The sequence below is a fragment of the Anser anser genome (assembly GCF_964211835.1).
Source record: "Anser anser genome assembly, chromosome: 3".
Taxonomy (NCBI): Eukaryota; Metazoa; Chordata; class Aves; order Anseriformes; family Anatidae; genus Anser; species Anser anser.
In genome coordinates, this window is record NC_139722.1 from 16,585,955 (window position 1) to 16,609,494 (window position 23,540).

General features: G+C 43.7%; 1 protein-coding gene and 1 long non-coding RNA gene across 6 annotated transcripts in view; one reads left to right on the top strand and one right to left on the bottom strand.

Annotated features, from left to right (window-relative positions):
• Positions 1–14,442, bottom strand: part of ASAP2 (ArfGAP with SH3 domain, ankyrin repeat and PH domain 2) — an 87,815-nt gene extending 73,373 nt beyond the window's left edge. For 3 of the 4 annotated variants that reach the window (XM_083827998.1, XM_083827996.1, XM_083827995.1), the window contains exon 1: positions 14,101–14,442. In XM_083827998.1, coding sequence (XP_083684124.1) covers positions 14,101–14,226 — 126 coding nt within the window. In that variant the 5' untranslated portion in view covers positions 14,227–14,442. The remainder of the gene's footprint in view (positions 1–14,100) is intronic. The other variant, XM_083827997.1, reaches the window with a different exon arrangement.
• A 274-nt stretch (positions 14,443–14,716) lies between these two features.
• LOC310896110 lies at positions 14,717–23,039 on the top strand. Of its 2 annotated transcripts, none has more exons than XR_014581180.1 (2): positions 14,717–14,839; positions 18,889–23,039. It is a non-coding gene; the product is annotated as an uncharacterized lncRNA (long non-coding RNA). The 2 variants fall into 2 exon arrangements; XR_014581181.1 differs by having other exon boundaries at positions 14,765–14,839; positions 19,418–23,039.
• The last annotated feature ends 501 nt before the right edge of the window (positions 23,040–23,540 follow it).

Genomic DNA, 23,540 nt, shown 5'->3' on the forward strand with positions numbered 1-23,540 from the left:
CACACTTGAGCACAATGTTGTGTTTTAGTAAAAAATCAAGTCATTGTACAAAGTCAAGCAAGTGATCCCTAAAAATCTGAATTCTCCACGAAACTGTTTCTATCAATAAATAGAAACCTTAAACAAGAGGTTCAGACTCTACAAAGAGCTGGTTGTCACCACAAGTCACCACACCACACTGCTGCACAGTGAGCAAAAAAGGTGCACACTCCCCAGTCAAGTGCCCTGTGCTTCCCCTGCTACATAAAGTTGGAAATGCAACAGCAAGGGAAGCAGGGGGCAGATATGAAGCATTTTTGTTTAATAAAGCCTCCTGCCTAAGAAAAAAGAATGGAGACATCTTACTTAAACCAACTGTTTCTCCAGAACACATCCACCCCCTGCTTTATGTTGTAGTGAGAAATATAATCCCTATTTACCTTCTCTTTTAACAATTTTACCACCCAAATTGCAGCTATCTGCTTTGAAAGCCAAGACGAGCAGATTTCGAACAGAGATCTCATAAGCAAAGACCCGATGCACTTACTCTTTACAGTGGATCATTTTAAAAGAAAGGATGTGTAAATAAAACTCTCATTTTTTTTTTTCTTAATATTCAAGTTGCACTAGCCAATTGCTGACATCCATACCCACATATTTAATACTGTATGCTTCAACAACCTAAGATGCAACATTATGTAAAATAAAACAACATTTTTCCAAGGATCACGCTTCTGAAGACCAAGTTCCTGCGTTGAACAGCCCAGTAAGCTTCGGCACCCCTTTACCGGAGGTGAAACGCTGCCGTCCTCGTCCCATGGGGACACTGCCCCAGCTTTGTGTTCACGTTTCTGTCTGCAGCCCCCAAAGCCCTTCACGGTTCAGAGCCCAGCTGCTGGGAGAGGCTGATCCTCGCTCTGTATCGTTGCTTTTGCGGATTTCTCAATTCAGTGCTCTTTTCCCTAGGATTAAATCCTTTCATACAGCATCAGAACCAACAAGAATTAATCTTTGCAGAACGTAATGCCCTTTCACACAGCACACGATGAGCTTTTTGAATAGAGAAGTTTGAGTTTTAGATGGGCATAATCAGCAAATGAAACAATTTTCAGGTACTCAAAGTCCCCTTATCAGTGGCCTGATTTAGTTTCAGTCTTCTTTCAATCTCTCTACATAAACCAGGCAGATATCCCAGCTGCAATCCCTACAAAATAATCAAAAACTAAATAGTAAGATTTCCCTACGTATGATGCACTTAATCTACCTTAAAAATGAGAACCTCTGTGGTATGTGCGTACAGAAACTGGATGCAATAAAGTGACCCATCGCACCCCACCCAGCACTTCTTTGGCTCTAATTTATTTATGAAGTAATTCTAAGGACTGGAAATTAACCAAGAAAAGAAAAGGGCCTACAGCAATGTAGCACATTCAAACCTCTATCTTAGCAGGCTTCTGAGAACTTCTCAACAGAAAGAGAACCACAGAATGGTTTGGGTTGGAAGGGACCTTAGAGACCACCTCATTCCAACCCCCTGCCATGGGCAGGGACACCTCCCACCACACCAGGTTGCCCAAAGCCCCATCCAGCCTGGCCTTGAACACCTCCAGGGATGGGGCATCCACAGCTTCTCTGGGCAACCTGTGCCAGTGCCTCACCACCCTCTGAGTAAATATTTTTTTCCTTATATCTAATCTAAACCTACCCTCTTTTAGTTTAAAGCCATCACCCCAGTCCTATCACTCCACCCCCTGACTTGGAGTCTCTCCCCAACTCTCCTGTAGGCTCCCTGTAGGTACTGGAAGGCCACTAAATAAACAATCAAGATCTGTATTACAAACATCTTTGGCTTATATATGTGTGACATATGTATATATATAGGAGGTGAAAGGGAATATAAGGCACACAAACTTTGTCCAGCTTAGGACACTCCTGGAACTTTTAGGGTACCATATTCCTACAAGGAATGGCAGATAACTAGAGGGGATTCAAGAGACAAAGACAAATCACCTCGACAGGACCAAATCTCCCTAGGAAACACTGCACAAGCTGTTAAAATTAGGATACTGGCAGCATCTTAATTACTACAGTTTTGTTTTCTTTACTGATGAGTTGCTTCCTTTTACATTTTAATGCATTTTGTACAGTTGCACTTGCCAGTTCTGACATGAAAGCACGGTGTCCAACGATAAAACTAATTTTCTCCTGGAGCATTATGAAATTATTTCTGTTTTACAGCACGGTCTGAACTTCAGCCTGGGATTTGCACTCCCCCCCCCCCCCCCATAATGCAGGATATCTATCGCCTTTGAAAATCTCTGCATGGTTTCTCAGCGTTAATACATTTTTTCCAGTGAAAGAGTAACTGCGTGACAGCGTAATTAACAACGGCTAACACAAATAAAAGATTAGCCCAGTTATGGCAATCAAACATTTGGTAACATCAGTGTCTTCCTCTTTTGGCTAAATGGAAAAAAGAAGCTGCATTAATTTCATTTTGGTGATGCTGTCATGCTGTAGCTATCAGTAAAGAGCTTGAGTTCCCGTCGTAAAAAATCTATAAAATAATAGCCTATTAATTTGCATTTAGGGAAATTGGTTTTAAATGAAAGAATGCACCCATTTACTTCAGGTGCCCAACTAAAGAGATCTCAGGACACTATTACAGCCTTGTAAACAATGACCTGAAGTTCTGCTGGAGTTTCAGTAGCTTTATACACAGCTAAAATTAACGGCACAGGCACTGCTGTCACTAAGGGCACAAGTGCAAGTGAATCTTAATTCACACAGTTATTAGTGCACGCATGGTAGACATAAAATACCCATTTATACCGTATTTGATGTAAAAATAAAAGCTTTCCCTACAGGGTGACATCTGCCAAAGTAATCAGGGAGTTCAAGTACACAAAAATATCTATGAAATGCAGTGATTAGTAGCTTCCCTCCCCCGCTGACCACTAGGAGGATAGGTAGCAGGCCATGCACGAATGTAAGGCAAAACCCTGCACAACTTCTGCATGTAAAAATCGCAGCAATTTAGAGCTGAGAAGCAGGGCCAGGCCCATCAGCACTTCTGTTGCGTTCCCAAAAGAAATGGGAAAGAGCTACCGGGCTGGTGCCTTAAACTCACAGGACAAATGCCTGAATCTCTGCGACCCTACACCACCACCAAACCCACAAGGCTTGGGGAGGAGGCGGCCGACACCAGCACTCTACCCCTAGCACAGACCAAAAATCCTTACACGAAAAGCCCGCCATCCATAAGCAGAGCAGTTAAGCAACAGAAAAGCACAAACTAAGCGAAAGAATAAATGGAAGCAAACAAAACGCAGCTCACAAAAGAGTTATTAATTCATTGCCGCTTTAGTGCTCCCCTCTTCAGCGCTGCTAGTGTCTAGCCTGCACGAAGCCGAAGTGTGGGAGGACTCTGCTGTCCCTGGTTGTGTTGTTGTGTAACATACACCTACAGGGCTGTAAAACAAACAAATGATTAAAAACATGTGCTTCGCAAGGCTCTCTGCTGCATGTTTCGCATGTGACAACCGAGCAGGGGCTCTGCGTTTGCATGGGCTAAGGAAATTTCCACTCGTAGTGCTAGAGCCCCACAGTAATCCTGTTGGATTGAAGGGGCTTAAAATGATTAGGAAATGCATTTGTTTCTAACTTGCCTTCCCTAAAACACAGTCTAAACTTCCTTAAAATTGCATATTCTAGGAAAGAAATCTTGCACCAACAAAGAACATAAGCCATAAAACATGAGAAAATAATCCACATGGATGTTCACATTGCTTCGCCCCTTCTTCCCCTTCCTATACGCTCTTAAAATGTAGAACAAAGCTTCCAGGAACGTAAAAGTAATTTGCTCAGCTCTAATCACTTCAGCTGTTTTGATGTATCTGCACGCATACTTAGCATAATGCCCAGACAGAATTATAGATTTCAGACCAAACTACATTGATAATCTGATCTTTAATCAGGGAGAGCTGAGGGGTCCGCAAACAGCAGGTGCTTCTGTGCACCACGCTGCTCCGAGACAATGGTGAGCAGGGCTTCAGCTTTCCCCCTCGGTTCTCTGTTTTTCCTTGGGTTATGAAGTGAGATGCCAGAATTCATACCAGAGGTTCTTTCATGTTAACTTTTACAGCCGCCTATTAAAGAACACTCCAAAGAAATAGTTTCACCACGCAATGTCACTTCCATAGTAAATATTTTTGTGAAACAGAGCTCGCGTATACGAAGAAGGAAATTTTTCAAATTCTGCCCAACACCTACTCCCTCGAAAACAAAGCCTTCTGCTCTGGACGAAAAATCCTACATCATGCTACCCAAGCTTATGCCTGCAAAGCAGCGTTGCTTAAAGGAACGTCACTATTCAGTTACTGCACTGTATCTCAGTTCCTCCATCAATAAATTCTCCCCTGTAAGGCAAGTTATTTTCTCTTTCCAAATACAATTAACTTTGGGACGTACACAGCAGCTAACAAAGTCTGGGTAACACTTAGTCCTGTCCACTTTCTGGATGTGGACGCACAGAACCCTTTCCACTTTCCTGAACTGTGGGTAGGACAGTTCCTTGGTATCACCAGGCAGTCGCTTCCCTCCATCGCTGCCCCTTCTCCACCTCCCCTGCCTGCCTCCTTACCCTGCTGACCCTCTTCACGTTAGCCCTCTGCCATTTGCGTCCTACTTTCTGCATCAACACCGCTGCATTCCCCCTTCCCCTGCAGTTCCTGTCCATTCTTATTTCTCTGAACTTGCTTAGACTCCTGATATCTGTCCTTCTGCCCTTCGTAACGGGGCAGAGGGCAGCCCCGACCCTCCTCCACCCCGCATACGCCACCACCGGAGCTTCTACCCTTGGATGATTCCCCCTGCTCCGAGTCTGGTTTCAACCCTGACTCCATTTTCTTGCCCTTCACTTTTGACCAATCCTCATGCTACTTCACAAACAGTTCAGCTACCTTCCGACTCTAATTTTCTTGCATTTTCCCTTCTTCTGTTGCTTCCTAGCCCAGTTTACTCCTCCCCTCAACACCAACAGTGACAGAAATTTCATGCAAGAAGCCTGGATTTAGTCCAAACAAAAGAAGCTGGTAGTCATCTTAATCACAGGAAAATCGAGTATCTAACAGCAAAAACTCTCCCAGCTTATGTACCAGCAAGAGCCGCTGCATGCAGTGAGCACTTGGCATAGAGAAGAGCTTTTGCTCAGTGCTAACAAATGCGAGTGTGTGGGGAAAAGACTGGGGAAAACAAAAGAAAGTCCCCTACCACCAGCTTGCAAGGAACTAAACAGTTACAAACACCAAACCTCTGGTTGTCCTGTAACTTCACCCACATTTTCCAGATGGGTTTAAGAAAAAAAGTCTCAGAGAAAATGCACTGAAGCAGAGATTTTACCTTTACATGAAACCTGGCTGTAATCATCCCCTACAGCTTCAGAAGCATGGTTCTAAGGGATTCTGTTTTTCGTATGAAACTGCCAGCGCTGGTGAAGGAGTGCAGAAGGAGCCACCATAACGCATCCAGAGGAGCAGAAACGCTGTTTAAACAAGTCTCAAAATCAAGGCATTAAAGAAAAAAAAACGGGCTTAAGATCAGACATGACTTCAAAGCACTTTCCGAATCTTTTTAAAAGCCATTCATGGCCTAAACAATCACGTCAGCTCTCTGATGCCCTCCCAGTGCCACCGCTGTTCCTCTCTTTGCTGCATTCTTCCGCAGCATCCTGAGAAACTCCCCAAACCCCTCATTCACAAGTTTTCCCTCTGTGAAGTTCTTGCACATCTGACTACAACTTCAAAACTGAAAGCAAACATGAAAGCATGGTCTTCTGGCAAAGGCAGTTGCTGAAAAGACATTTTTCCACTGTTTTTCAAACATTTCTAAAAGCAGGAACTGGAGCTGGTTACTTTGCTAGCCTGCCACTCGTCTGGGGATACAATCTTTGAATAAGAACATTTCTCCTCAATTTAACAGCCGTGGTCTGCGTTTCTCTATCTGCTGCCATCATTTTTATTAGCTGTAAATACTTCTCATTTCCATCCTGACTTTCTTTTTTTCCATCTGTGCTTACAACAGGTATCATCCTAGTCTTCAGAGGATTTATCAGGAGCATTTGCTCATCATCATCCTAATTCTGTCAGAATCCCTGAAAACAAGTTAACCAGCCCCAACAAATCAAGTGCTTTAAGTTCACAGTTTTGTTTACTGCTTTGCCAACTTGCATCTCTATTTCCACTACCCATTCTATCTTCTGCCCCACTTTGAGCTCCCAAACTGTGGCAGAGCAATCCTTGAGACCTGGCAATACCTGCATTACCTCTGATACTACTTTCTAACCACGTAACATTCCTTCCTTCTCTCCTCACAGCTCCACGTGCCTAAGGAAGGGCTTTGTTTTCCTTACTGCCTGCTGCCGTAGCTAAAGAAACCGGACTTTTCCAAATCTGCCCGTTACCTTTACCCACACTTTTCAATATACTGCGTTCCTCTGATGACCTTTTTCTTCCCCTTTCTGTCAGGCTCTGCTCGTTTGTGACATTCTTCTCCAGGTGTTTCAAGTCCATAGTTTTTTCCCATCGTTTTCCCCTTTCTTGGGACATTTCCTAAATATTTGCCACGCTTTAGTAAATAAACTCTTCAGTTCTGCTGACTTAGCCAGCTCTCAGTTTAATGACTGGCTCCTAAATACAACTTTTGGGCTTATTTTGCTTTGTTTTTCCTTTTAATTGCTTTGTTTGGCTTTTGATATACAATGAATCAACCCCTAATGATTCAACAAAACACTTCGCTCATTTCCAGTCTCATCCACAGCAGCCATTTGATTGCTGCCTTTAAATCAGCGGCTCTCACAGCAGCTTCTCCTGCTCCTACATGCTTCCTCCTGCAAAAAATGAACATCTCGGCCTGTCATCACAGATGTCTGACCATAATGTAGCTGAAACACAGCTCTTGTTTTTCCCCCTTGCACTCTTCCTCCATGCCTGCAATGTTAGCACACACTTTACCAGATTATAGCCAACAGGTTTTCTTGAACTGAAACCTGTCACCAGCCACACAGACTCCTCCTGCACAGTATTTCTACTACAAGCTTAGAGCTTCTCACCATTTAATTTTGATTGTTACACAATTCTGGCCTTGACAAATACAGTCTTCCTCAGCCACATCCGTTCACGATACTGCTAAAAAGCCTTTCATTTGTCTTCTGTGCAAAGCGTCCCTCTCCGTACTTGCAATAGTGCTCTCTTTTGCAGCAAATGTTAAGATGATGGTCTCTGATCTTAATGCTCACAAGCAGGCAACGCCAACCACCTCTCCTTCACTTCTGATCCCCTTTCCTCTGATCAGACTTACCCCAGCCACCAGCACCCACTTGTTTCTTCAGAATCACACCCTCATGTTTTCCTGCCTACCAGGTAGTTTTGTTACCAGTGCTTGTTTTTCACAGAACCTACAAACTGCCCTGAGCTACATGCATCGCTAAACATAGAATGGGAAGGAGAACGGGGGATGGAAGACGTTACCACAGCAGGAAAGCACACAGAAAGATTCCACCCAGTGAGTGTCTCCTGACTTTCCTCTTTTCTTCTTTTTTTCCTATCCACAGAAGAAACTTCTTCCCTATACATCAGCTTCAAGAAGAACATAACATTTATTTGAAGCCAGTGAGGACAGAAGGCAAGTGAGGCCACTTGCCCATCCCTAAAGGGGAGTCCCGGGGGTGTGAAGCCCCGCTGAGCTCTAGGACCATGGACAGGGCTGCCTTGCCCCTTCCTACAGCCAACCCCACTGCTCGGCCACAGCCACCCATGGGGGGCAAGTCCAGGGAGCTCCCCCAAGAAAGCAGGGCAGAGAGCTGAAACCCTCGGCAGCAGAGCTTTAAGGCAGGCAGAGGGATGAGGAGACCGAGCAGCAACGATGTACAGGGAAGCTCCAGTGATAGCCAGGACAGTGGATGGAACAGCTACTCAAAATGGGGCCCGCCCCAACTCTTCTGGAGCTTCAGGGGTAAATGTTACTTCTTTCTGGGGAACAGGGTCTGACAGGCAGCATGGGGTCTCAATATTCAGGCTCAGAGACTTTAGACAGGGAATGGTTATATATGTAAACCCATGGAAGGCAAAAATTGCAAAAAAATAAAAGAGTTGATCTAAAATGTTTAAGGACAACTACCCCAATGCATATGAATAAAAAGAAACCACTTCACAGGGGTCAAGCTACTGACTTGCTTCTATTCTGCTGTCTGTTCATCAGCCATGGCGTGTTGGACGCATGGACAGTAAGTGCTTTGGAGCAGGAATCAGGCTTTTCTCCTGACGAAACGAAGGCCCCACCTTTACCAAGCACTGCCGTATATTCTGGTACGGAGAGAACAGCATGAAGGTAAGGAGAGGAACCTACGGTGGGTTAAACGTAAGCAGGAAGAATTACCCTCTTTCCATGTCTACTCTCTTTTATCATCAGCACGAAGACAGTGCAGTGAAGCTGGTTCTGAGAAATGCAACAGCACTAGAGAAAAAGTCAGAAGATAAGAGCCACTGTTAGTAAAATAATTTGGAAACGTGTCTATTTTCCATTGATACTCCTACCAGGAACAAGGCATTTGGTATTAGGAAGCAGATGCCAGTTGGATGCACCAAGGTAAGGTGCACAGCAATCTACGTACATGGCTTGAAATTGTTTTATCTGACTGCATCGTCTGTACCTTAGACGTTCAAGGCTGCAATCCTCTATTTTATAACACGCACAGAGCTCCAGCTGCAAACCTACAATTCAGTTCCTGTATTTCCCCAACTTCCATCTTCTATTTTCCTCTCGGAATAGAAAAAAATTCCCACACTCCTTCTGAAATCATAACGCCATTTGTGTCATAATGACTTTTCCAGAAACTTCTCTGGATGCTAATGACAAACAAATATGACTCCAGAAAGGAAGCAGAAGTGGAAAACACAAAAGTCTTAAACAACACTGTATTTATGGAACTGTATTTAGTAATGAGCTAAGAAAAGTGTGCAAATATGTTCTAGAAGGAGCACCTTATAGTGGGCACAAAGATATTTTAATAGAAGGAAGTACACAGATAATAGTAGTAAATTTTCCAAAATGCAATATAATGTGACATTTTCTACTACTTCTCAAAATCCACAAAAACATCTTCACACAGATTTCCAAAGCAAGACGCTATCACAAACGTAGCATGAGAAGACAGAACTCCAGTCCTGAAGCCCTAACAACCCAAAACCACCTAACGGGAAAGTACAAATTTTGATAACATGCACATGTATCCAGACTCACATTCACTGATCCTACCAAGCTGTTTTTACCTCTTGCCCTCGTTAGCTTGGCAGAACCACAACGGAGTAGGGAGGATTAAAAAATTCTAACATACAAGAGGAATTCAACTAGAGTCAATCCCTTACAGCTCTCTAGATCAGCTGAAAGCTGTGGGATTTCCTTACAGGGAATGAAGTTGTTTTCATTTCTGATACAAAAAATTGTGTTTTAAGTGACAATGAGGAAAGAGAGGACCTGATACTGAAATGACACGCCGCATTCCCAGGAATGGAAATTATAAAAAAAAAATCAAAAAACAAAAACAAAACAAAAAAACCACACAACTACTCATTGTAACTGTTAAATGACAGACACGTTAAGGTGCAATGGTCATGGAACAGGACCTAGAGAAGAAAGGCAAACACAAACCTGAAATTACAAGTTATGGTTTTAACACTCATTTCACAGATTTTATAGAAATTCCTGGACAGTGGCTTTTAAATAAACCCCAAAAAATCAAAATTATTTACATCCAGCCAACTGAGACCATCCTGACCTACCACCACACTATTCCTTTTGCCTGTACGCTCTCCATCGTTCCACCACACATTTATCCTGTCTACTTACGACACATTCACCACGGTAGAAAGTGCTGCTGTGCTGTGAGAGGCAATCCACTAACCTATTAAACTTCTGTCAACGTTTCCATTCTCCTCCCTTCATGTGCTTGCTGTGAAGTTTAAGCAGGCGGGGTAAACTCTGCACCCCAAACCCTGACTTAGATCAAACGGTCCTCAGCACATCAAACAACTCCCTGTTTAGAGGGAATCCTGAACAAGAGCTCCCCTGCCCCTTCGTTCTTGATTCAGAAGCACCTCAGCACACAAAAAAATTAGGTAAAATACATACTTCAGATTTTTATGAGCTTTGATTCCAGTCTTTTCTAGTAAGACTTAACCCATGCTTCAAAAATAAAGTGGCACGCTTGGATACTGTTCATTAAATCACTCTATAAAATAATAATTTCCCAAAATCTTTAGTAATCACTGGTATTAGGACCACTTTGCAGGCTCCATTACAGTTTAGGGACTATTTTATTTAACGTAGAGCACATAAAAGAGAGAAGTATATGTTCCAAGTAATAGCAGTACTAAAACCAAATTTTTAAGCATTCACAGCTTAAGAACGGTCACTACACAGTTTCAGATCCTGTAATAAAGGGAGACCAGAAGCAGTAAGCTGAAAAGGCTGCATTTGTCAAACGAGATTACTGATTTCAAGCAACCCCTCCCCCCAGCCATGTGACCATGCTCTGGACTATATCAATTAAAACTTGTTTAATCTTAGTCATTATCATGCACGCAAAGATTAAACAGTAACCTGTAAGGCCTGAGACGTACCACTCACTTGTACCTTGGCTTTAGCAGGAGCTAAAGAGATCCCCATCGTTTTGCTAAGCAACATCCTTGTCTGAGAACAATACAGAAATTACACGATTCCTTGCCTTTGGAAATCACTCCGTGCCCCGGGAGCATGCCTTTCCTAATCCCTTTCCACTACTCAAAGCAAAGGATCAGATTCTCTTTCTTGAATAGGCCACGGTTTCCAAGCGTGCGCACTTCTGGGGATCTCAAAGACCATAATGAGCGGTCTGTAATTAGTCTATACAATTACATAAAACAGTAAGACTCCAAGTATTTTCAGCTGATATTAAAAATCAATCATACTTGGCAAACAACAGAGGTCAGTTCATCCAAGTTCAGGAAATGCTGATTTAAGGCAACGCCATCGCCCACAGAGACGTAACTGGTAAATTACCACACACAATCGTCCAGCATCTTATCGATTTCCTCACTTAACAAGCCCTTTACCACTCCATCACAGAAAGCAAGGCCTCATTAATCGAACTTTTAAGACATTATTAGATACCTGCTCATTAACTAAGACAGAGTTACAAAACTGGTAGCCAGCAGTGTTAACGGTAAGCGCAGAAGGCTTCCCATTAGGATCTGGAAGCAGATATCTTTGTTTGCACAGAGGTGAGCTCAGGCTAAGAAGTCACGCCAGCCCCCAGCTCCTGCGCTACCTCCCCGCATCTCTGCCTGCAAGGGAGCACAGGGCACGAGAGAGACTCCAGCTAGCTTCGTGCAGGCTCAGTCCGGTCCAGAACCAGATCTAGGAAAAGCAAATAAGAGACATCCACTAAACAGCACTATTTACCAGTCCCAGCTTTTCGTTTTGTTGATTTAAGTATTAAGTTTTCATTTTCCAGGATACTGAACTGCCTCCAGTTAACAAACTGCCTCTTTCACAGTCGCTTTGTAAAATCAATCCATACACAAAGCCAATAGCGAAGGTTCAACTTACCAATTTACCACGTTGGGTAACACATTCCCTAAATCATACAGAGCCAAACCTCCTAGTTTTCCATGCTGTACCATACACTGCAGCGGAGTAGTGCACACTGGGAACTGATGCTTCACCGTGCTTGCGACACTGGAAATGCAGATGGGTTCCCTGTGTTACCTGTACGTTTTCAGATGCCTTCTTTACTAAGCCTTTGTTCACAACAACCTCATGAACCAATTCTTGCCTAGCCTTTTGGAAGAAAAACATGCTGAGTGCTGACTTCTCTGTTACACAATTTATATCAACATTTTTATCAAAGGATCACATTTAACCTGAAAAACCAGGCATATTACATTGAAGGACCCGAGCATTACCAAACCGAAGTAGCAGAAGTCTACAAACAGATTACACAGCTTTGAAACCATGAAAATTTGTTTGTTGTTCTTGACATATCAAAGCACAAAAAAATAAAATAAAAAAATCAGTAGTCACTTAAATACATGTTGTAGGACATCAGCATGAACAGGCAGCAACTGCTGATATTTTGCCAAAAGTGCTAGATAGATCAATAAGATTAAGAAAGGCACAGCCAGTGCAATTTCTCATCATCTGCCATGCAAACTTTACTTGGATCTGTAAGACACTAGGCACATTCATTACCATCTTTATCAAAAAAGCTAATTTTTGAAGTGTTTAGTATCTGAAATATGCAGCGATACCAACTAACACTCAACATCCTGCCTGAGTTTCTTTACAAATCCAACAGCGGTGTATCAGTGACCTGATACAAGAAAAATGCCAAGCATACAGATTAAATAAGGAAGGAATCCACTGATGCAAACCTTTAAATGCGCGTCATTCTCCTAACATTAAAAAAGTTTTCAAGATGCAACTCATTGAGTTGAATTTTTAAAAGACCTTAAGATGCACAATGCAAGTTACAAATTTCATATCATTATATACACTTTGTGAAAATGGACATTAAAGAGAAAACAGCCATGAAAACAATAACTTTTCTACACTTTTTCTCCTGAGAAACCGTGTGACATTCTTGCAAACACAGCCTGAGAAACTGAGGCTGAGACGAAGACCAACTTTTGTGAAACCCGTAATAAAAAATCTCTCTCACCCTAGCAAAACTGCTTTTGATCCCAATGCTTACACTAACTTCTATTTTGTGTCAATCAGTTATTAGGCAGCTGTACCTTACAACTTCAGTGGTTCAATATTATCGATATTCTTTAAGTCACCTTTCACAGAATCGTGGATACAAAACTGTTGATCTTAAGACTATCAGGCTAATAAGGTATAATTAAAGCCAGGCACTTAAGTGCAAGCTTGCATGGAAGAAAATTACCTCAGGAACAAAACAGCAATTCCTTCTGTGCAGATTATTCTGAATTCAACTCCTTGCTTTAGTGGTTTTGGGAACTGGCAAAACAGGAAAATCTTGAAAAGGGTGTTTAAACACCTAACCTGGGTTTTGTTCGCTTAATAATCCATTGCTAGTGGCAGCTCTTTTGTAAGAAGGGCCACTAACTACTGACAAGGTTCTTTTGCTGAAGAGGCTCTTTTCAAAAGCCATGCTTACTGCAAAAACAAACCAACTCCGCACACACCGCCAGGACTGATGTAACAGGTAGACGGGGCAAATTAATCTACATCACAAATATCCCCTCCCACAAGTTTCTTCAGAGAAGCTGCTGGCGGAGGCGAGATACGGAGAGGCTCCTTTCATTGTGCGCACACGGCTGGGACGTGGAATGTGCTCTAACTGTGTTCAGACCTGTCCCAGGTTTCCGTCTGGTGGGAAACGGGAGGGAAAAAGGCTCCGTCTCTCACCACTGCTGGCAGCCACCCTCCTCGGCAGGGGTGGCTCTCACCAACAGGTTCAGCGACACGCTCCGGGTGCCTTTCAGGGAAGGCAAACAGCTCTCTTCCCCCGACCAAAGCCGCTCGCAGGAAACGCGCGGCCCCGGCTGTCTATGGGGAGACAAAAAGAGGGGGCTCAGGCCCCCCCAGGGGAGAGGTTTTGGGGCGGCTGCAGGGAGGGCAGGGCTCCTGAGGGACGGTTACCTCAGCACACACGCCCGGGGGAAGCGGAGGGGGGTTCAATCGGGACTAGGATGAGGATTAAATCCCACCTGTGCCAGGAGGGGGGAAGGAGGGAGAGGACCCCCGCCCGAGCCCCCACCAAAAGGCTGGGGGGCCGGTTCAGGTGCCGCTGGGAAGGCCGGAGGGGGGCAGCGCTTCGTCCCTTCCCCCTTCCCTTTCTTCCCCGTCCCCGGGCGGGCGAGCCCCGTTTCCTCCCGGCGGCAGCCGAGGGCGCTGCTCGGGGCCGGGCGGGGAGAGGCAGCGGCAGGAGGCGGCAGGAGGCGGCGGCGCCTTGTTCGCCGCGGCCAGGCCGAGGGGGCTGCGCAGCCCCGCACCGCTCCGCGCCCCCCTTCCCTCTCCTCCCCTTCCCCTTCCCTTCCCTGCCCTCCGCGGGGGGCTCACCTCCTCGATGGCCGCCACCGTGTTCCTGCACTGGGCCATCCGGGTGGTGAAGTTGGAGGCGGTGGGCGACTTGTAATCCTCATTGGTCTCGGACACGAATTCCGACACGGAGATCTGGTCCGGCATGGCGGGGCGGGGATGAGGGGAGGGCAGAGGGGAGGGGAAGGGGGGGAAGCGGGCGGCTCCGGGGGGGGAAGGGAGGGCCGAGGGGGGGGGCTCCCCCCCCCTCACATCGCTCGGCAACCGGCGGCGGCGGCAGCGCCCTCCCGGCCGTTGTTCCTCCGCCGCCACACAAGGAAACTCCCCGCACCCACACTCCTCCTCCTCCTCCTCTTCCTCCTCCCCGCCCGGGCACGCAGCACCGGGGGCCGGGCACACGCCCAGCGGCGGCGGCGGGGAGCTGGCTCCTCACCCCGCCTTCCTCCCCTCCCTCCTCCTCCTCCTGCCGTCCCTCACACACCGACACACGCACACAGGGCGGAGGCGCGGCCGCACGACGCCCCCCTCGCCCCCCGGCGCCCGCCCTCAGAAGATGGCGGCCCCCTGCCCGGCCCGCCTCGCCTTCTCCCCCCAGCCGCCACGGCGGGCACCGGCCGGCTGATGGCAGGGCGAACCCGGCCGTGCGATTAAAAAATGTGTTTAACAACAGCGAACGCGAGGGTGGGGAAGGTGGGGTGCGTACCTGGTGCAGGGTGGAGCGCCTCAGGTGGCCGCGTTGTCCCTGTGTGGCTGCCGGCAGGTAGCAGGGATGTCCTCGTCATCCTTCTCGGTCTCCTCATCTTCCTTCTCATCCTCCTCCTCGTTCTCATCTTCGTCCTCATCCTCCTTTCTTCTCCTCCTCCTCCTCCTTTCCTCCTCATCCTCCTCCTTGCTTCGCCATCTGCCTTTCCCCAGCAGAAAGTGATTTCTGTTAAGAGTTCACTTGCATAGTTCCAAGGCAGCCAAAGGAAAGTTTGAGAAATGCTGTCATTCCCAAGAGATCCGCGCAAAAAAAAAAATGCTTGCAGGCTAAGTTAACGTTTGTGTCTCGTTTCTTAGAAAGCTTTTTTTTCTGTGCTGGAGGGGGAAGCGTTATTAGCAGAGCAGATGCTTTTTGTGCTTTTTATATGAAGCCACAAGGATGAATGCAGGCTGAAAACGCAAAAAGCAGTCCCAACTGTGGGATTCGTGACTAAGGCAGCAGAAAGGAAATCGACAAGGTGTTGCCATGCAGGCACGGTGTCTTTGTTAGAAATACAGGGATGTGATCTACAGTGGCGATCTCTCCCAGCCTCAAAGCCCTCAGGATTTCCAGCCTGTTAGTGCAGAAAGCTTTGGAAGTTTGTATTTTGACCCAGGAACTCTCCAGCGGCTTTTCACTCCCCTCTGGTGATACAGTTATTAGCTTTCTATGAGTGATTCTTTATTACTGTGATTTAAAACTCCCCGGGGAATTCAGATGTGTAAGCAGGTACTCTTTTGCCGCACTTTGTAAAATGTCCAAGTACATAACTGCAGGCCGAACCAGATGTTACTTCCACTTGCAATCCTTGCTAGCGCTGTGTTAGGTTCTCCTTTAACATAAACGATAAAGTTTGTCAACCACATTTCTTCTACTGACTGTAATAAAGCAGACAAAGGAACAGTGACTATCTGCATACGCTTTCCTTTATTTAACTCTTACTAGTTTTTCCATTCTAATCATTCTTTATTTTCTCTCGTAAAAATCAGCACCATTATTTTGGTTCTGTCTCCATACAATTTTGTAGTATGAACCCCTCTCCTTGTTAAGACGTGTATGTTTCAGTTAATGGGGCATGTACCTGTGTAAAGTATTTCAGTGCTAATGGGTTAAACGTCTTGCCTGCATGTCACATATACTTGTGACCAGGCTTAGTACAAATATTCATTCTTGCTAAAAATACGTCTGATGTTACATCTTAATTTTTGTATCAGCTGATGGCAATACCATTAGAGTAATACCTAACATCGCACTATTAATCTAAATTTAATAAACACTAGCATTCTTAAACTATCATATCTTCCAATGTGGCATATCTACTTACAAAATTTGAAGGGAATTAAAAACTTGAGGACCAAAAGGCAAGTAACACTAGATTTTAATGTTTTGCAATAGCTGTATCTGATATAGTCCAAATCAGCAGCATAGCAATGATGTCCCTAGCAGTTGCATCTTCAGCCTGATAATATATGCACCTAAGACAGTATTCTTATATAATGAAGCCTTAAATTCTATAGACCATATTTATGCAGCAAATCAGATTGGGTGATTTCAGTGGTATCTCTTGATTTTTTAATGGATTCAAATATTTGCCATCCTAGTGAAACTGCCAGGTACTTTGGTCTGTCTTTTTGCTTGGAAGGTAATGCATTTCACTCAACTCTCCTTTATCCTGGAGCTAAAGACTTGTGCTTGGTTGGTTCTGGAAGGTTTTCTGGAAGACATCCAATCTTAAGACTCAAAAGTTTGGAGAACCTGCTGCTTCTATCAGTGTTTTATGACAACAGTTAGTCACAATTACTCTGTGTTCCAGCTATTGCTTGGTACTACAACCTTTTTGGTGGTTTAAGGAACTATTCAGTACTCATGCATTTCTACCTATGAGCATTCTTGTACACCACAATGAGATTATTTCTCAGTTTTGTTTCTTGATAAACCAGGCTGATTGACTCCTCTCTTTTAAAGAGGGCAAAGCTGACTTGAATTGCTTTGTATTGGCCACAACCCAAGACTGTGTACACAGATGGTGACTGTGGGTCAACTGACATGTGGTAACTTGTTACTCTGCCGTAACACTTTTATTAGTGTGTGCCAGTCCCGCGTCTCTCACTGAAAGGATATTTTCTCAGCCCTTCAATCATTTTTATAGTTCTAACACTTCAGTAAATTAGGTTTTGGTTCCCTGTTTCCTTACTGATACATTCAAGAGTTTCATAAGAATTTTTGGTCCCAGTATGATAGTGGTTCAGCTCTGTCCTCTACATATTTATGAGCAATGCTTAATTTCAGCATCCAGCCCCATTATTTTAAGTTGTAAGTAAATGGTCCAGTAAAATGTCTCATTACAATGTCCTAAACTCTGCAGGTTGCTCTGCTGAAAAGCATCTAACCTTGTGGTTATTCATAGACCACATCTCTACAGCGCGGCGTGAAATACCAGGGTTTATTTAGTTCTCTTTCACTTTCAGAGGATATGAAAATCAGGAAACTTGGTTTGTACAAACATTTCATCCTATGCTGACTTCAAACCAATATTAACAGTTTCATTGATGAGTATTGTTAAAAGCACGAGTTAGACCTTCAAAATCACAAGGTAGATTTTAAAATAACAATTTTTTACCTTTTTTTTTTTTTGAGCCTTTTGAAATTATATATGTGTAAAAAAATATTGATTTCTATCACTGTCAGTAAGTAAGAGCCCAAATCACAGACCAGGTGCTATACAAACATAAAAGAGTAAGGCAGTCTCTGGAGATCTTAGCTGGTGGAAAAGCAATTGAGTGAATATAAGGAAATACTGGGCCACACTTGGTCTGTATGACAGTCTGTGATCTTGGCACACTATTGTCCAAGTATTTCCTAAGACATTTTAAGTAGGGTCTTCAGGAAAGATTGTGAGATAGATTTGGGGTGTTTAAGGGGGAATCATTACAAGAATGAGGGTTAGTGTGAGAGAAAGCACACAAGACTTGGGTCCTTGAAGTTTAACCGTTTGGAGTAAGAGGTTAGCATCGTGGATCAAACAGAGGCAAAAGTTAACGTCTGTTTCATGAAAAGGCATGCAGAAGGAGTTGTAAGAATAGCAAGGAGAAAAGATGATGAGCTGGTTAGCATAGTCGATGATCCCTCAAGCAGCTGCCTGGAATAGGACTCAAAATGTGCGGGGATTTCTTTTTCCACAGTAGTCATGTGTCATTATTGCCCTTTACTGACTAGCTCAATAACAGATTCATTCATGGTAGTTGTTCTCTCTCTCTTTCTTTCTTATCAATGTTTTTTTCACAGAATTTCTTTCTTTGATAACTTCAGAAAGTCTCGGGAAATATTTTTCTTGGCCTTCTTTGTAATATACTTGGTATTTTACAGGGATTCTTTATTAATTCTATTAAAGATGTGATTTGAGGGAATGCAACAAGGAAATGGTTCATAGAAAATCTCATTAGCCTCATTGTTTCTCTTCAAACTTAAAAAATAAGCACTCATATAGATGTAGTCTGTCAGCTGTTAATTACTGGGTGACAATTTTCAGGCAGGTAGGTGCTAAACTCAGAAATTTATGAGTACATGTAAGTCAGAGCAGATAGGTTATACACTGTGTGATAAGCCCTGTTACTGGATCCTGTGGTTTTATCCAAAGTCTTAAGATATTTATTACTTTATGTGAAGTATCAGTTCCTGGTGTTCAGTGTTCAGATAAGCACTTTCAAAACAGACTCCACTCTCCAAAACTAGTTCCTGTAGATTTAGAGAAAGGCTTCTAGTTGTGATTTCTAAAGGTACAAAATGCTAAAAGAGCAAACATTTGGTTATTTTTAAATTACACCTATGATTTTGAGGGTCTAACTCATGTTTTAATTATACTAACTACAGTGTGTAGCAGCTTTAGAATAACAGCGTCTACTGTTTAAGAATGAACTCCGGGCATTATTCTGTTGAAAATAGTTCCTATCTGAAAACGTTGGATTTGCTCTCGTGTATATTTGTAGAGATTTATTTCCACAAATGTGTTGTACCTCTGTCTAAAAATTCTGCAAATTAAGTTGGTTCAGAAAAGGATATTTTTTCAGGTGTTTTTGAATTTGGAAGTGCCTACTTGGGAACAGATGTTACAAGCACGTGTGGTATACACTTTTCTCACTCTTGATACGTATTCATGTTCCATTGCATTGCTCCCTCAGACTTTTGTGGGTAATTTATAAAGATCTATTTTCCCTTGTATTGTAATAACTACACTTAGTAGCATGTGGACAAGGAAAAAAAAAAAAGACTACTGGTATTTTGTGCAATTCCTCACTTCTTCCAGAAGATGCTCTTCTAACCAGTAGCAGGGGAGTATGCTACTTAAACAGTGAAATTGAACACGTCTAGGTCTTTAAACCTGTCAGTGTAATGGAAATTTTTCCTACTGAACTTTGGCAGAACTGCACCTTTTTAATATTTAAATTTGGTAATGATATCTTATTATCACTGTATTTGTAAGGCGTGACCTGGATGACCGTGTGTATTCCAATGTGCTATATAATAATGTTTCAGGTTTTTGGAATCCGGTGTTCACTTTAGTTGGTCAAACTGATTATTTCCGTGCTGCGATTTCAGGATGCCTTCAAGAGCTGCCCCCCTCATGATGCCTCAGGCTGGATTGTGTTGTGTGGATCAAGCTACAGGCCCCTGGGCCATCTCTAGCATGTGAATCAGATGGGAAGCCCTCAGGGATAACAACTGCTGAAGAGTTACCTTGCTACAGACCCAGAAAGGTTGTTCAGATACTCATGCTGTACAGATTGTATTTCCACTGCATGACCTCCACTTCACCCTTTGTCATTATCCCTCACTACCACAGCCTCTGGGTCTCTGCACTGGTCCCATAAGCCAGCCTGCTAATACAAGTGCAGGAGAGCACTATCAGAAGAGGGAAACTCAGTATTTCTAGTACCTAGGCAATCGTAGATCCTGCTGCATTCACAACATTCACAAGTACAAGCACATCATGGAGGGTAATTCCCAAAGTTTCATGTCACCCCCAGCACCAGCACCACATCCTTCTTGTTGGTAGCTAAGCAGTGTCCAAAGAAGGTAATGCACCAGAGGTCAACTGCCTTTCTGTAGGCTTGCCTTTTTGATCTTATTCTGATAATACAGCTTCAGATGACCAATGAAAATATCCAAGATCTGTCTGTGAGCCACTTTCGCACTTACCAGGCCATATTCAGTACACCGTGCTTTCTTGCATCAGCTCCTTGGCATATAACTTGGAATAAGGTGATTTATATTCTAAGAAATTACAGAATTACAATTCAGTCACAGGTCAGCAGTGTTCTCTGTCTTCAGGTGGCAGGAATGACATGGAAGTCAACTGAATCGTGTTTGGAGACATTAGGTCCCATGGGCACACCATGAAGAGACAAGAGGAATGTTCTTGGATTCAGGAATTTAAAGAAAAAGGAAAAATGCATTGTTTTCAAACACAAAGGACCTTTTATTTGTCTCATAAATTTGCTGTCAAGGAGAGACTCCTGAAAGTCAGTTCAGAAAGTAACAGTGCTTCATTGTGCAACTGGAATTTGAATTTAGAAGCTAGATAAAAAGCTTGAAGGTGGTCTCTCTCCAAAGAAACAACTTGGAATGCTATGAAACCTCAGGATATTAAAGACAATTCTATCTGGCTAGGGCCTGAGCAGTACAGAGGAAGAAGGACTGTCAAAAAAGGGAACTAAAACTGAAGTTTACCTGGTTTTAACATGTAATCTAAGTATAGAAATTCAGAGTTCCCCCATTGCAGTGAGGCTTGGCTCAAAACAAAGCAGAATTTAACAGAAAAACATACTACATTTGGTCTCCCAGAGTCAGTCTCCCAATCAGAGTGAAGCACATGTAATCATGTACTTTGTGAACGTCTGTTAAATAAAATATGATGACCTTTAAAGTAGAGAATATATTAATAAACAGAAGTAAGTCTTATAGCCTGAAGTCTCATAGCCTTGTAGGGTAAAGTCCTCACCTTACCTATTCAAACTTCTCTCAGATCACTTGCCTTGAATGGGAGCGATCAGGCAGTGGTGAAGTAGCTGCCTCGGATGCCTTTAAGCAGCCATCTTTTGCTGCCTTGGTTGCTTGCCCAATGCTGATATTCAGGAATCCATGGAAAATGGCAGATAAACCAATATTTTTGTTGGTTTACTGTGCAGGGCAACTACCAGGTGATGGGGGACATGGCAGGCAGCAGGCAGTGGGGAAAGGAATTGCCTTCAGAGGTCGTAGTCCGGCTCTTGTGATCTGCCTGAACAAGGTCCTGCAGGTGCTTCAGATGCTTGTACTTTACTGGTCTGGAACTTCAGGCCTAGAAAAGGCCTGAATTGTCCTAGGAGAAGTGCTTATGCTACTCTGAATAACAGTAGAAAGAGCCTACAGAAGCTGTACAACATGGGCCAGGAGGCTCTCAGGCAGGAAGGATTCTGTGGAGAAGATCATCCCCTCAAGTTCTATCAAGGAGACATATTTTGTATAGCACCATGAAATCTCTGACTACGTGGATAATGAGAGAGAAAAAGAAGGCATGGTCAAAAACTCAACATTTTCCCTGTGGATAGCTAAGATGTGGCTAGACTGTTAGGAAGGAAATCTTAAATGACTTTCACAAATTTTTAAAAAATATTAGTACAGCCGTAGGTGAAAACTTATCTAGGGTATGAGTGTAGTGCAGTGAGAACACTGTCTCAGAGCACAGCTCTTCCTTTTATAGTCAGTGAGGAAATAATGTGTTATCTATATAAGTTATCTTAGGCAAGCAACGTAGCACGCATGTCTGCTGGTTACGCACAGTCAAACTGATTCCTGACCTTTGTCAAGGGAAAGCCCTGATTCCCTTCTCACTCCTGAATCTCTTCACCACAAACTTGTTTTGGCTGTCTTTTGAGGTTACTCATACTGTTAATAAGTTTCTGTCCATGTTTGTTTTTTCTTAATGCTATATCCTAGCACTTGACATACTCAAATGTGGGGTAAGTTAGTGTGAGGTGTCTTTGTGGCCTACAAACTTCAGCCCAAAGGTTACTGCTGGAGAGGGGAACTGAGAGTGAAGGCTAGGAGTAGACAAAAATTAGGTTTAGGGTCCTTACTTACTAATACTGTCTACATTGTTGCCGTAATGGCCTGCTCTCTTTACTTCTAAGGCATCCCACCAAGGAGACACTTTATCAGACATCAGTTTTAGAATGGCGATGACTCTCTGTTTATTATACCATGAGATTGTGCAGTATGAGACATCATCCTGAGGCAATTGCCAACCCTACCTCCACTGCCTTGGCCAGTTTCCACAGTGCCACATGCCAGGCCAAGCCCCAGGCTCCCACATGCGGTTCCATCTCAGCAGCCCATCTCTTTCTCGGAAATGGACTTGTGTGATCTGAGGGACCTCAGAAAATTTGGGCTGGATGTGGGCTGACATGTGCCAGAGTTTGAGGGGTGACAGGCAGTAGTAGCATTGACTGGAATGATGGCAAGGAAGTGGTCTTCAGAAACGGCCTGCAGGTGAAAAATAGAGGAAGGGTTGGGGGTGGAAAGGGAGTGAAGATGAAGGAGTAGCATATCCTGTCTTGTCCCTCCTACAGGACAAGTCATGGTAATGCAGGACTGACTGGTGAGCTGTATTTGTGACATCTGCTGAGAACTTAGAGCTGCGCTGTCCATTGAGTTTGGCAGCTCTTGGAAGGACGAAGGAAAAGTTGACCTCATCTCTGAAGTGCACCTCCGTGCTGGAGTGTGGCAGGCTGGAAGAGACTCAGAAAGCAGATCAGCTCTAAGCTGTGCAGTGCATTCCCCTTGCAGTACGGAAGACGTCAAATCTGAATTAACAAATTACTTTTACTTTGTGTACTCCTGTGTTCTTGAATGCTGGCCACAGGCAGAAGTAATGGTTATTCAGGCCTGTGGTTGCTGCCTATCTCAGTTGCTCCTAGCTGGGGAAAGGGAATTGAGGCAGCACGTCACAACAGACATGCATCTACAAAGCATGCAGTATAGAAGGCAGATTTTGAGAGGCTAGCAACCTTGGGCTAAAATGTGTGTGTGTGTAAGTGTCTGACGTTCGATAGAGGGGTGTGTTCTCCCTGGATTAATCCACGTTGGTTGATTTGATTTTGATACTGTCTCTGAAGATGATTTTACACAGCAGTGCAGCTGTTCCGTCTTCCATTTCAGACCGTGCTTTGTGTATCAGGATTTTATTTACAAAACTTTAATTCAGTTGTGGGTCTGATTTTATGAAGTTGTCAGATATGAAGTGCTTTCAGAATAGTGGGCAAAGGATTTAGGATTATGAGTGTCTCTGTCTTAAGCTGCCATTAATAGCCAGTCAACATCTAGAGAGTTTGGAAATTTTTCATTACGTCAGGGAATTTGTCTTGAGATATAGATGTCAACGATTCAAATCTATCAAGGTAAGATATCTACTTACTAGAATTGAGACATTGTCCTTTTTTTTTTTTTTTCCCTAAAGTTGTTTGTGTAATTGATGCAGCTGAAAGTTACCAGTGGGCAAGACAATGTCCCTGCTGAAGAACAGAACAGACCATGACAGCATGTCAGATATATACTGATAAGTTAAATTGTAAAAAGTGGAACATGGGTCCTGGAGTGCAATCAGCCATACTGCTAAATTGCTAGAACTTAACCTATGTTTGACATAGGTTTTGAAGACTTGAAGTCTTACAGAAAAGGTATA